This window comes from Diorhabda sublineata, chromosome 11 (genome assembly GCF_026230105.1).
Source record: "Diorhabda sublineata isolate icDioSubl1.1 chromosome 11, icDioSubl1.1, whole genome shotgun sequence".
In the NCBI taxonomy this organism is placed as follows: domain Eukaryota; kingdom Metazoa; phylum Arthropoda; class Insecta; order Coleoptera; family Chrysomelidae; genus Diorhabda; species Diorhabda sublineata.
The window spans coordinates 15,798,852-15,814,498 of NC_079484.1; the positions used below are offsets into that span (position 1 = coordinate 15,798,852).

Consider the following 15,647-nt stretch of genomic DNA (forward strand, 5'->3'; position numbering starts at 1 on the left):
CAGTTTCTACAGGGTGCGGCAGCATAACTTCCTTTTTTCAAAAGTTAATAAAACTTATTGTATGAATCAGAAAATTTTTATTCGTTTTTTATAATACAGGCACATACATAAAGTTTTGTTTTACTGAGTTTTGAAGATCAAATCAGTTAGGTGACGTCCCCCATTCTCCATACACTGAGTAAACCGATTTCTGGTGTTTGTCATGACTCTTGCCATCATAGCAGGCGTTATGTTGGCAATTTCTTCCTGGATGTTCGTCTTCAAATCTTGTAGGGTCCTTGGACGGTTCACATACACACGGGATTTCAAAAAACCCCATAGGAAATAATCACAAGGGGTCAAATCGGGAGAGCGGGCTGGCCACTCCAAATCGCCCCTAATTGAGATAAGGCGTTCTGGGAAGTGTTCCCTCAAAACAGCCATCGATGTTCTTGAAGTGTGTGCCGTTGCTCCGTCTTGTTGGAACCAAGTGTCCCCTAAGTCCAACTCATCTAGCCGTGGGAAAAAAAATTCCTGTAACATGTTTACATACCGGTGCGAATTCACTGTCACTGTGACTTCATTTTCCTCAAAGAACCAGGGACCAATAATTCCACGTGAGTAAATTGCACACCACACTGTGACTTTAGGTGAATGCAAAGGCCGTTGATGCAATTGTCGAGGATTGGTATCAGCCCAGTAGCGCATGTTTTGTTTGTTTACGGATCCACACAAATGAAAATGGGCTTCATCACTAAAAAAAACAATAGCGTCCTCAGGAACGACTTCCAGAAAAACCTCACACGCGTTCCTCCGAGAATTGAAGTCACGTTCAGAAAGTTCCTGCACAATTGCCATCTTGTATGGATGAAAATGAAGATCATCATGAAGTATTCTCCTCACAGAACGATCGGAAAGTCCAAGGGCAGACGCATGTTTGCGAGCAGAACGCCGTGGTGATCGCATCACTGAAGTTCTAACTAACTCAATGTTCTCCGGTGATCTAATGGGCCGAGGGACTCCAGTTCTTCGTCTTGTCACACTTGCAGTTTGTCTGAACGTAGTGACCCACGTAACAATTGATTTCCGGTCCGGGACAGGGGCCAAGGGGGCTAAATTAAAGCGATTCCGAAAGGCGCGCTGGGTTGCGATCACAGAACATCTGCTCGAAAAGTAAACCTCAACGGCAAACGCACGCTCCTCACTGTTCCAACGCATGATGGCGACTGAACTGTGCCGGGACAAAACTTTATAGTCCCCCCTCTCGAACGAGACCACTAGCACTCCGTTACGACATCTACCGACTAAATGGCGAACTTTTTAAAAAAGGAAGTTATGCTGCCGCACCCTGTATTTTCATAAAACTTTAAACTAACCTAACCTAACCTAACCTAATCTAACCTTTTTTTAGTGTGGATGGGAAAATCTTCATAATACCAATCAGAGAGTGTCCCAGGTGTGCATCGCTTCACACAACCTAACCTAACATACATCTATTTCTTTATTTTTGGACAAGTACCTATATCGAGCGGCCATCTAATTTCATAATACTTTTTTCCGTTATTGTTAATATTTTCATAGCACTTTTATATAATATACCTCGAACGGCTCCTACATACAAAACATCTCCATTCAACTTTCACAATTCATCTTCTTCGACAAGTTCCTATATCGAGCGGAATATAATTTCATAATACTTGTTTTTTATTATTATCACTAATTTTATATAACTTTTATATAATGCACCTCGGACGTTCATACATCGAGCGGTCATCTAATTGCATAATACTTTTTTCCGTTATTGTTAATATTTTCATAACACTTTTATATAATATACCTCGAAAGGCTTCTACATACAAAACATCTCCATTCAACTTTCACAATTCATCTTCTTCGACAAGTTCCTATATCGAGCGGAATATAATTTCATAATACTTGTTTTTTATTATTATCACTAATTTTATACAACTTTTATATAATGCACCTCGGACGTTCATACATCGAGCGGTCATCTAATTGCATAATACTTTTTTCCGTTATTGTTAATATTTTCATAACACTTTTATATAATATACCTCGAAAGGCTTCTACATACAAAACATCTCCATTCTACTTTCACAATTCATCTTTTTCGACAATTTCCTCTATCGAGCGGAATATAATTTTATAATACTTTTTTCCGTTATTGTTAATATTTTCATAACACTTTTACACCTCGGACGGTTTGTAATTTCATAATACTTCTTTTTAATATTCACAATACATCTTTTATACATTTTCACTATACATCTTTATTAATGTTAATGTAGAAAGCGTACCGTTGTACAGCGCACATATATGTGTGGTGTATCGAAGTTGACGTCTCGTTAAATTTTAATGAACTCGTTATAATTTACGTAAAGACGTTGTTTCGGTCATTCCACATTAGTGGATTATATAGTTTTCTGAAAGGGTGGGTCCCCGTTCTCCTCCAATATATTTTCGTATATTGCTAGCGGTTCCCTTTTTAGATATTATATCAACTCGTCCACAAATTAAATAGTTATTGCGAGATCGTGAATTTAGCTAGCGTTTTACCGTGAGCGATTCATATGCGATCGTCTATAAAATATATATAATATATATTATAACACTTATATATATATTACAATATTGCGATAACTCTCATTATTCCGAGCGAGAATAAAAATTTCGTTCATTATTATCTAATGTAAACCATGTCGCTTACAATCTAGCGAAGGGTAGAGATAATGTCGAAATTCTAGTCCGGTCGACGTAATTATCTTATTTTTTCCTTTCGATTAATTTAGATAGATTTATCTAAATAAATCGATTCGGTGAAATTTTATGAAATAAGAAAATAAAAAATAAATAAAGCGTGGCGCTGAAAATTATATATTTTCAATAATAAGCGCAGCAAACACGCAAACGAAAAAGTAAATAACAATGTGTGTTTTTATACACGAATATAGATGATTATATATTATGTATAAATATAAAATATATGTAATATGAAAAAACATCATAATTCTCCTCCTGGGGTGGTGGATATTGTTATTAAAACTTTTTCGATAATAGTTTTATTAAATATATGTATATATATATATATATATATATATATATATATATATATATATATATATATATATATATATTATAAACACAGTTCCCTGGTTGATCCTGCCAGTAGTCATATGCTTGTCTCAAAGATTAAGCCATGCATGTCTCAGTACAAGCCAAATTAAGGTGAAACCGCGAAAGGCTCATTAAATCAGTTATGGTTCCTTAGATCGTACCCACATTTACTTGGATAACTGTGGTAATTCTAGAGCTAATACATGCAAACAGAGTTCCGACCGGAGACGGAAGGAGCGCTTTTATTAGATCAAAACCAATCGGTGGCGGGCTTGCTCGTCATCGTACAATTTGGTGACTCTGAATAACTTTTCGCTGATCGCACGGTCTCGCACCGGCGACGCATCTTTCAAATGTCTGCCTTATCAACTGTCGATGGTAGGTTCTGCGCCTACCATGGTTGTAACGGGTAACGGGGAATCAGGGTTCGATTCCGGAGAGGGAGCCTGAGAAACGGCTACTACATCCAAGGAAGGCAGCAGGCGCGCAAATTACCCACTCCCGGCAGGGGGATGTAGTGACGAAAAATAACGATACGGGACTCATCCGAGGCCCCGTAATCGGAATAAGTACACTCTAAACCCTTTAACGAGGATCAATTGGAGGGCAAGTCTGGTGCCAGCAGCCGCCGTAATTCCAGCTCCAATAGCGTTTATTAAAGTTGTTGCGGTTAAAAAGCTCGTAGTCGAATCTGTGTCCCACGCCGCTGGTTCATCGTACGTGGTGTCAACTGGCGTGTCGTGGGTCGTCCTGCCGGTGGGCTTAGCTCGCAAGGGCGGCCCAACTCAATCCCGCCGCGGTGCTCTTGACTGAGTGTCGAGGTGGGCCGGCACGTTTACTTTGAACAAATTAGAGTGCTTAAAGCAGGCCAAAATTTTGCCTGAATACTGTGTGCATGGAATAATGGAATAGGACCTCGGTTCTATTTTGTTGGTTTTCGGAACCCCGAGGTAATGATTAATAGGAACGGATGGGGGCATTCGTATTGCGACGTTAGAGGTGAAATTCTTGGATAGTCGCAAGACGGACAGAAGCGAAAGCATTTGCCAAAAACGCTTTCATTGATCAAGAACGAAAGTTAGAGGTTCGAAGGCGATCAGATACCGCCCTAGTTCTAACCATAAACGATGCCAGATAGCGATCCGCCGACGTTCCTCCGATGCCCTCTCGTGCATGTCAAAATGTCAAATTGTTTCATAATTTCCTCTCGTGCGCATTCGCGCACTCGAGAAAATTAAATTATCGACAATTTGACATGCACTCGGGACATTAATATTGATAATTCATTTGCATCCAATCCATGCAATCTCTACCTCTGTAGCTCTTGAAAAAACTCAAGTCTTCGTTGTAGCTACATTTTACATAGTAACCAGCACTATATGCTATATGTTTTTGATATTTATTTGTCTTATTATGAAGCTGTGTTTTATCTGTGAATTGTTCTAGCATGCACTCAAAGTCGGCATAAACTACAAAAGGCGTAGTTTGTTTATATATATAATTTCTAAAACTAACAGATTCATATTTTGGAAAAGACATTTTATAATTATTTAATTCAGAGCATAATTTCAAGTGGACATTCAATTTACTTTCACTACTGAAATAATTTATGCAGCGATTGCAAATAAATTTTTTATATGTAGTTTTACTTAACTGACTATTAATTAAACGTGGCAAATCTTTGATCCAGCAGTAGTGATATGTGATTTCTGAATTGTCATTATCTATAGGAGGTGCTTCATAATCGTTTAGCTTTGGAAAATATGTATTTTGAATTAATAAAAGATTTACATGTTTCTCGTGTATTGATTTAGCAAGTCTTACTGGATATACTTTGTAAAATGGTTTTTTATTATTTATTTCAATTAAATCCAAGGCATAGACATTGACGGAAATGTTATTAGATTTTTCAAACTTTGAAATTTGATGCAGGGGCATCGGAGCTTCCAAGTCTTGTATATTCAAGACTGTGCTATAATATGGATATGAGGAAGTGAGTTCTTTATTATTTTTGGCTGTGTACAAAGCACTAACAATTGACCAATAAAAACATGCTTGGTCAGAATTTTTAATGTTTATGCACCCTCGCTTTTTTTAGTTTTAGTTTAATATAAGATGAGCCGTTTCCAATTTCAAATTTATTGATATTTACTTCTAAAGAAATAATTTTACTTAATGCAAAACCAGAGTCCCTCTCTTGAAATTCTGATTATTTAAAATTAATTTTATCGTTGACGTTCTCGAAAAACAATCGCTCTATATCAGTCGATACATCGATAATAGAATTTTTAGTCATAAAATAATGGAAACTAGAAATTTCATTTTCACCAGATTTTTTAATGAACTCTCCACAAAAACAAACATAAACTTTAACAACAGAATATTTTTTCCTAAAAATTTCCCTTATTTTATTTTTAAAAATTATTTGACAATCATTTAAAAATTGCGTTAAGTCCTTATGATATAAATTTACTATAAGTCCGGTTTTAATTCTTCTTGTAAATGCAGAAGCTACATTTTCCCATTTAACCCTATTTTTCAGTTTATTATTCAGCCCCATACCTATATTCCTATTTGAAATAAGTTGTTTAAAATGTTTGAAATGTCCTATGTATGTTTGTAATTTCCTAATTGTACCTACATGCAGTCCTCCTTTTTTAATTGTCAAATTACATACTTTAATTTGTTTTTTCAATCGATTCAACCAAATTTCCACATCTCTATCCGTTATCTTATCAAACAATATTTTTCTAACATTTTTAATGACTTGCAGTAAATTTTCAGATTTTTTTACAATATTCATGGTACTCACCTCTCTCTCTCTCTGTGTGTGTCTTAGGCACGTCTATAGTTCCTCAATTTCAAATGACGCTAGCCGTTGATTTTTTCCAACATCCACTAATCCCTTGAATATAATTCCGTATTTTTCCTTTTCAAATTCTTCAATGACTGGTTTGTAGACACTTGTGACTCTTTGCGGTAAAAACACTACTTCTATATCTAAATCCAATAAAACTGTTTCTCCGAATTTGGAATTGACTATTTTTGCCTTCTTTATAGCCCTCAGAGTATTCAAAGGTAGATCTTGTATTTTTGTTATTGGTTTTCTCTCTGTAATTAGAGATGTTGCGTTAATTTTTTTTAAATCCATTTGAAAAGAGAGAGAGCGCGTAACCCACAAGAAAAAAAAAATACTTACATTTTTTGTTAAGGCACAATTTTAACAGATACTAGTATTTGTTCTTCAGAGCTGGTTTCTCTTGCTGGCAGTGGAAGAGACCGACTCCAACACAATGCAACATCTTATTTATACTCATGTCACTATCTCCATACGATTGTGATAGAATGTTCTAGAAAAAATATTTTATTTGCGGCAATTTTGTAATTTTGTAATTTCCTGTAAATGTGGTCCATATGGTTTCCGAATATTCTAATAAATTTTCACTGTTTCCTGTACATGTGGTCCATTTGGTTTAGAAATATTCTTATCAATTTCCTGCGTTATCAAAAAATTTCTTATTAATAGGTAAAAGTTATCTTAATATTGGCATTCGGGAATTTCCAAAAAAATTTTTAATAAGAGTTTATTTCAAAATATACAACATCATTGATAAAAAGAAATTATTTTTGTTAATAAAATTCTAAGATGATTTAAAATGTCTCCATTTGGACATGGAATATCGAACACGTTCCAATTAAAGGGTCCGGCTGCAACAAGTTTTTTGGTAAACTCATTATATTTGTAGTATGTGGTGTTTTTGAAAAAGTACATGTGTCCGTCAATGTACTGGAATGCTCCTGTAACATCTGTGGGTAGTCCAGGGAAAATATCTTTTATTTGTCCTCTATTCCGAACAGTTTTCAAGTTCTTGTCAAATTCAATATAATTACTGTTATTATAAAATACATATATTTTCCCATGATTGCTTTGAAACATTGTGTTTATTTGAGAATTCTTAGGTATAATTAAATTATTTTCCTCAAGTATTTGTAGAGCGGGAAAATCTGCTACATAGTATTTACGGTCATTGACTGCTATTAAATTATCTGAAGAACTTTGAAAAATCTGAATTATGGGACCCACTTCTTCAGGTAAATAATCATCGAGTATTTCTGGTTGCGAGGGAATAAGTTTCGAGTTCAAATCAATTTTCCATAGGGAATTTTCATTAATAATATATAAATGGTAATTTTCAAATTCACCAGCCATGGCAATGAACATATACTCCGGTGTTATGACGCATAAATTTTTATCCGATACATTTGGTTGATGTGCAAGTGTCTTTGTAGTCGGTGGCAGCGCTGATGTGGGTTTGAAAGGATTATTTACATATGTATTGATTGGTCCATAAAGAGCTTCAAGGGCCATTTTATCATCCTCATCCAATTTAGGAGCAATGTTGAATTGATACCATGGATACATTATTGCTGTCTCAATATCACTGTGAGCAATTCCTAACATATGCCCAATTTCATGAATTAATACCATAAGTAGGCTAGTCTGATCTTCTGAACTTGATCCATCCAAACTTAAATCCCACTTCTCATCAGCATCAATATGAAGCTCTATACAACTGTTGCCTTTTGGGAAATAAGCATGTGCCAACACCTTTCCGGGACCATCAAATGTACTGGAACACTCACCTCTACCTTGGCAATTTGCTCGAAAATAGTGCTTTCCCCGTACAACTGTAATAGATATATCGGGAGCATAAGGCCGTATTTTGTGTATTAATTCAAATTTAAACTTTGAACTGTTACTCCACACTTCAAAAGCCTTTTTGGTTACTTTAAGATATTCTGGAGTTGCCTGAGGGAAATACCATTTCAAATCAAATTTTGACCATTTTGATTTAACTCTAAAAGAATTATCATCGTCGGAAGCTGCTTCACTCACATTACATCTTGGTCTATTTAGAAGTTGAATTGTATTTTCATCTAATTCTCCCGTTGCAGGGATATTATATCTTTCTTGAAAACTCAACAAATAATCCTCAAGTTTAGTCAAATCATTTTCATTTGCGTACCCGAACCGGTGTAAATACTTCATAGCATACTGTTGGTCGACAACGCATAGTACTGGACATAGTACTGCAGCTAATATAATGATTAACATGATCTTCACTCTTCTGCTATCCTCAAAAAACTAATTTCCAATCACATTAATAACGGAATATATAATTTTTAAAAAACCCAAAGACTTTTAACCGACCTGGTATATCAGCGCTCCCGCTGTTATCATCGCAACGAATCTGTCTCGATTACGTGCGTGATACCTTACATTGACAAAAATCTCTTTTTATTTATACGTTATACTTTTATGTTACAAGATTAGCGAATAATAATGGTATATATATAAAATTTTTAAAACCCAAAGACTTTTAACCGACCTGGTATATCAGCGCTCCCGCTGTTATCATCGCAACGAATATATAACTTTACGCATGCGCAAAAACCAAGTCTCTCTCTCTCTCTCTTGAACATTGTCTCGCTGCTCTCTCTCTAACACACGGTTTTCCCTATTTCTGTAGTCAGACATACGTTGCTCATCTACTTACATACAAAACATCTCCATTCAATTTTCACAATTCATCTTTTTCGACAAATTCTTATATCCTACCGGCCAGAAGACAAACTAAACACGATTCTATATACACTAGCGCCCTCTGCCGGTCAGACCCCAAACTTAACACGGTTTTATAGGCACTAGCGCCCCCTGCCTGCCAGACGCCAAACTTAACACGGTTTTATAGACACTAGCGCCCTCTTCCGGCCAGACACCAAACTTAACACGGTTTTATAGACACTAGCGCCCTCTTCCGGCCAGACGACAAACTTAACACGGTTTTATAGACACTAGCGCCCTCTGCCGGTCAGACCCCAAACTTAACACGGTTTTATAGACACTATCACCCTCTGCCGGCCAGACGCCACCAGATGATCAAGACATCGACATAATCCTAATACAGCAACCATTTCACGACATAAAGCCACCTCCTAACTACATAATGACGAGATACAATAAACATAGTAAAACATGCACAATCACAAAGGCTAAGTACAAACCGATGACGATAACCTCTATGACTGACGAGAATACCACAACCATCCAATTACAATTACAAGACATAACAATACACATCATCAATATATACGACGAACCAGGGGGCAATAGGAATAAAAGACTAGATAGACACATAAGGAAAATAGAGGAAATAACAAACCCCTTTATATTAGCAGGAGACTTCAATGCCAAAAACACTGGATGGGGAGGAGACACAAATGACGCCAGAGGAGAGGACATACTGGACTGGATAACTTCGAAAACCTACTTTATTAATAACACACACGACAGCCCACCGACATTTATCAGCAACAGAGGGAAAGTTGGGTAGACTTAACTATAACAAAGGAAGTAACCTTAACGGACTGGACTGTACACAATGAGGAGACACTCAGCAACCACGCATATATAACATACAACATAAGACAAAACATGAGAGATGAGCGACAAAAATCAAGAAAGACAAAATATGACTTCAACAACACGGATAACGAGCTAATTAAAAGAATTACAGATAATCTTGACTAGACCCCGCTGTACGACGTAGAAAGTACAGCGCAGAAATACCAAAGCAACTATGTTAATATCATGGAAAACGGGCTAAAAAAAAGAAGAAAAAAAGAAAAACTCAAATATGGTGGACCCAAGAGCTGACCAGACTAAGACAGAAAACGAACAAGAAACGAAAACAATATCAACAAGAACAAGACCCAATAGAAAGAACAATTAATAGCGATGTCGCTTTTTGATCTTTCGATGTCGGCTCTCCCTATCATTGCGAAGCAGAATTCGCTAAGCGTCAGATTGTCCTCCCATTAATAACGAACCGTGCCACTTTTTTGATGACGCTAGCTGGCGAAAATAATCACATAGATGGATGGAGAATCAAATTTGGAGAAAAAAATTTAATACCAAAAATTTCCCCCCACTCCCTCCTTTCATAGGTGATTTGGATTGCTCAGAGCTGGACAGAGCTACGTTCACGGGATGTTCCAAATGTTTCTAATCGAGTATTTCGGCTAACGAAAAAAATTATATCCCCCCCGATAATCCCCCCCCCCCAAAAAAGTTCTATGGCGCAGCTGAAACCCACTTTTTTATTATTCGAGCTAGAGAATAATTGAAAACTGATTCGGGGAAAAATTGGAAAGTAAATTCCCAAAAAATTTTTCTCCGAATTTCGGAAAATTTTTAGCCTAGCGCGAGAGACCTGATTTTTCTCAATCCAAAAATATCCGAATTTTTGAAATTACCCCCTTCTTTGGGGGGTCTAGATGGAGCCAAAAGTCGAAATTTTCGGAGAACCTCAATTGGGGGTGTGCAACTTTTTTACGTTACACGATAGCGAAAAAATGGAAAGTAAGTTTTGGGGACAAAAAAATATCCATAATCCCACGATCAAAATTTTTGGAGGTCCAGGGGGGAAAATTCGTGGGAAAAAATTCCGAAGTGGATTTGAATATTTGGTTTTTCCGGAATTTTGACATTTGAATATACCAGCGGGAAGCGCCTTGACATACCCTAGTCATTGGTGTATATTATTACTGAATTCCCCCCACTTTGTGAGGGTGCCAGGAATCGCTAAATATTGAACCTGGAGATGCGATTTTCGCAGGATCTTCCGGATTTTGAGCGCCTATAATTGAAATAGGCTCGAAATATTTTTAGCACCAGGTGAGTAGCCAAAAATTTTTGAAAGGAGGGGCCGCCACCCTACCCCCCTCAAGATTTTTTTGGGAGGTCCGGGGCTATCTCATTGTTCATTATTTTTGATTCTCTATACAACGGTTTTTTTATTTTTTTTTTCTACGACGTCTCCTTCCCCTTCAAAAACCCAGCTTATGTTGCGCGTTAACTAGTACAAGGACCGGCTCTAAAGGGCAAATTTTCAAGATGCTCCGTGGTTGGAAAATGACCGTGTTCTTCAACCACTTTACCCACACGCCTATTTATATCTAAGCGTGAGGAGCGCTGCACGTACCTGTTAACTGTACAGCACTTAGACTGTAGCAGTTGCTGATTTTTGGTAGCATAAAACGGTATTTTAGTATAAGGCTAAAAGACATACGTCACTATGAATAATCTTTTATTTAGCAACTACTTTAGGTCGTAAAACTACAGTAGTTGGTGCCTTATTGACTTCTGTCGATATAAATTGAGACACTTTCAGGATAAAAAGTTATAATAAAATATGACTACACTACACAAAATGTTAAACACAAAACTTGTCCTGCGCCCAAATACAGTAAATAACACTTGAAACGTAAATCGAATAAAAGAACTATGTTAATTCAACAAGAGAAATTAATTTGACTTTTCATTTTTAAATGCACTGACAACTCACTCCCATTTTTTTTTTTGAGATCAGGTCGTCGTAAATTTATTAATCATTTTTGAAAGATCATCGATTCTAAAATCGAATGATCATTCATTGGTTTGAGAATATAATTCTCGAAAATTTTCCAAAACTAGGTTTAATGGGTTAAAATTGACTTCGAAAATTTCATCAGGATCGGCTAAGGAGGGGTTGTTAAATCTTGTTCTGCGATTTGGCTGAAAATTTGAGATAAGGGGTTTTCGGGGATGAGAAAGCCAATGGTGATATTAGTTTTTCCAATAAAAAATCCAATAACATGAATTAAAAAATTAAAAACACCGAAAATTTTGGTTTTTATCGTTTAAAAAATAATAAACTACTGCCGATTTTAACAAAATTCCGAATATAGAGTACATGCGTGATAAGACTTTCTACGTTTTTACAATTTTGGAAAAAAAAAATTTTCCTCATACTTGAAGAATTTTCAGAAAATATTTTTTTTCTCTTTTCAACTATAAAACTTTGGCAAAATGGCTCAAAAATTGGTATCCTCTTATGAAAATACGTCATATTTCATTTTCTCCATCACACGATTCACGATATTTGAATTTTATTCGAATTAAGATTCCAAATTTTTTGTAAATTATATCCCTTGAAAAATTATATGTCCCACGTCTATGGTATAATAATATAAAAATATACAGAATCCGAAAGCACAACAATGATATTGTTTGAAAAAAATATATTCTTCTTATTTTATCCTTGAAAATAAAACAAAAAAATTTGAAATTTGAATTTAGTATAATAGTAACGATGTATATTCATAATAAATTCATTGAGCTGAAAATAATGAGCCGATTAATCATTGTATCTTTTTTCTTGGAAATAAAACAAAAAAATTTTATAATTTCCATACTTTTATAATTGAGGCGTTCTATTATTATTGAATCTGAAGAATATCGGAGGTACTGTCATAGGAAAAATATATCTGCTCATATACCGCTTATACAAGGCGAGTTATGACCCTCTGAATTTGAGTTTTAGAAACGGAACAAGCATTTTCGGAAGAAACCATATGATCCGATTCAAGAACTGATATGTTTTTGAGAATCTCCGACAACGGATATATTTTATCCAATTATTTTCTATACATACTTTTGATACGAAACAATATTTTCTATATTTTGGAACGAAACCGAGAAATATTCGGAAAATTGTTGTCATTCCTTTGTATAAAACTGAATAAATACGAAACTATGGGAGTTATCATGGTATTCATGGTATCAATCGACTAAGATAGCCTCAATCTCTGTCCTCCATTCCATTGCAACACTACATTCTCAAACATTCGTGTATTATACAGGGTGAAAGTCGAGACAAATTTTTTTCTCAAAAAAATTCCACATAAAAATTCATATTATCTACAGATCAGCAGCTGAAACGTGGTAATGAGAAAAAATCGGAAGAAGACCATAGGTACTATCATAGAAAAAATATACCTCTTTTTACTTGATTATGCAAGGCAAGTTATAGAGGTTTGAATTTGAGCTTTTGCAACGGATTTCGACATTTCAAAGGGTACCCCTTTGGATTGAAAATGGAGAAAAAATCTTTTGACTGCGATTTCAACCAAATTCTGTACATGGGAGTTAAATGATATAGGGATTCGACAAGAGTTGTCAGTTTCCGGAAAAAAAATTTTGACAAGGGAAAATCCGTGAAAATTCATGAAAATTGAATTTTCGTAAAAAAGATATTTCCAGTCTAAAAAATAATACTTTTTCTGAAATCTCCAGCGACGAATATATGATATTTGATCTTTTTCCCAATACTTTTAGACGAACCCATATTTTCAAGATTTTGGCACAAAACCGAGAAATTTTCGGAATATTGTTGTCATCCCTGAGTATAAAATTGAATAAATTCGGAACTATGAGAGTTATCATGATATTTATGGCATCAATCGATTAAAAAAAACCTTCATTTTTTTTATTTCAGTTTAACGTGCCTCGACAGCGCTGGTCATTGGCACACAAAAACAATTATAAGTTAATCACATTTGAATTAAATAAAAATAAAATCAAAGTTAAATACAGCTACATACAAAAAATAAAATCTGTTACAATGTATAAATTAAATTATCTTTTCTTGTACAGCTTGGTGGCTTTAAGGAACTGCACGATTTTCCTTATTTCCGTCGGGCAGTTAAGTGTCTCCTGTAGGTTGGTTTTCATATCAAACTGTTGATATGCGGTGGAATATTCTCTGCAGTCGGTGAAGATGTACTTAACAGTCACAGGAACTTGACAAGTTCGGCAGACAGGACGACTTTCTGACGACATCAAATAGCCGTTAGTAAGTTTCATGTGGTTGATGCGAAGTCTTCTTATTGTCACAGCTTCTCCCCTATTCAGAAAGTTTAGGGAAAAGTGAGAAGTAGTTGGGTGGATTTGATGTAGTGCTGTAGTGCTCATGCTCCATGTATCGTGCCAAGATTTTTTAGTGAGGTGTTTGAAAGTAATTTTCAGATCATTGTCCAGCTGTACTGGGATTTCAAGATGATTTTTTGTGGCTTCTTTGGCGTGGCGATCGGCGCATTCGTTTCCAGCAATTCCAGTGTGCGATGGAAGCCAAATGAGAGAGACTGTTATATCAAGAGCAAAGAGAGTTTTGGACTATTGGGTGGTCGGTGAATATGGTTGAGATGGACTGTATGGATGAAAGAGAGTCAGTACATATGGCGATATGTTTATGGGGAGAAGTAACATATTTGAAGGCTTGAAGGATACTGTATAGTTCACCAGTGTAAACAATACACGTCGAGGGTAAACGGAAAGAACTTATGAGTTCGTGGTTTGTAGTGACTGCGCAACCCACACCGGATTCAGCTTTGGAGGCATCCGTATAGAGAATTAGGTCGCGCAACATTTTAAAGAAAATTTCAGCATCCATAATCCGGCATCCGATTTTCATAACTCATATATTCATCCCTCCTCCGCACTACAACTAAATCCTCTCGATATTGCGTCTATCAATGCTCCTATTAGTTTAAATGAACTAAAATTCGCGCTATCGTCCTGCAAAAATTCTGCTGCCGGTTCTGATGATGTCCTGTTTATATTTCTCAAAAAACTATCCTTCATTTTATTCATTGGTCTCATTGCAATTCTTCATTCTCATAAATACGCGTATTATACAGGGTGAAAGTTGAGACAAATTTTTTTCTCAAAAAAATCCACTTAAAAATTCATATTATCTACAGATGAGCAGCTGAAACGTGGTAATGAGGTAAAATCGAAAGAAGACCATAGGTACATTTTCTAATCCAATTTTCACAATACATCTATCTATCTCATCAAGTTTATATATCGAGCAGAATCTACTTTGATAATAAATTATTTTTTTTTTGTTATTAAAACTATTTCATACATTTTTTATATGTTACACTTCGAACGGTTTCTATTTTTATAAAACTTTAACCTAACCTAACCTTTTTTTTAGTGTGGATGGGAAAATCTTCATAATACCAATCAGAAGGTGTCCCAGGTGTGCATCGCTTCACACAACCTAAACTAACATACATCTATTTCTTTATTTTTGGACAAGTACCTATATCGAGCGGAATATAATTTCATAATACTTTTTTCCCTTTGTATTACTATTTTCATACAACTTTTATATGTTACACCCCGAACGGCTTCTACATACAAAACAACACCTCCATTCAATTTTCACAATTCATCTTTTTCGACAATTTCATACATCGAGCGACCATCTAATTTCATAATACACTGGTTTCATAATTATTACTATTTTCATACAACTTTTATATAACACACCTCGGACGGCTTCTACATACAAAACATCTCCATTCAATTTTCACAATTCATCTTTTTCGACAAATTCTTATATCCTATCGGCCAGAAGACAAACTAAACACGATTCTATACACACTAGCGCCCTCTGCCGGTCAGACCCCAAACTTAACACGGTTTTATAGACACTAGCGCCCCCTGCCGGCCAGACGCCAAACTTTACACGGTTTTATAGACACTAGCGCCCTCTGCCGGCCAGACGCCAAACTTAACACGGTTTTATAGACACCAGCGCCCTCTGCCGGCCAGAAGACAAACTAAACACGATTCTATATAC

The 15,647-nt window shown here is 35.8% G+C and overlaps 1 protein-coding gene across 1 annotated transcript; it reads right to left on the reverse strand.

The window, feature by feature from the left end:
• Window positions 1-5,959: 5,959 nt before the first annotated feature.
• LOC130450048 (matrix metalloproteinase-16-like) lies at window positions 5,960-8,201 on the reverse strand. The gene is made up of 3 exons (XM_056788209.1): window positions 8,142-8,201; window positions 7,318-7,924; window positions 5,960-6,225 (listed from the first exon to the last, which is right to left on the reverse strand). The coding sequence occupies exons 1-3, from the start codon at window positions 8,199-8,201 to the stop codon at window positions 5,960-5,962; spliced, it is 933 nt and encodes a 310-aa protein (XP_056644187.1).
• Between the last annotated feature and the right edge of the window lie 7,446 nt (window positions 8,202-15,647).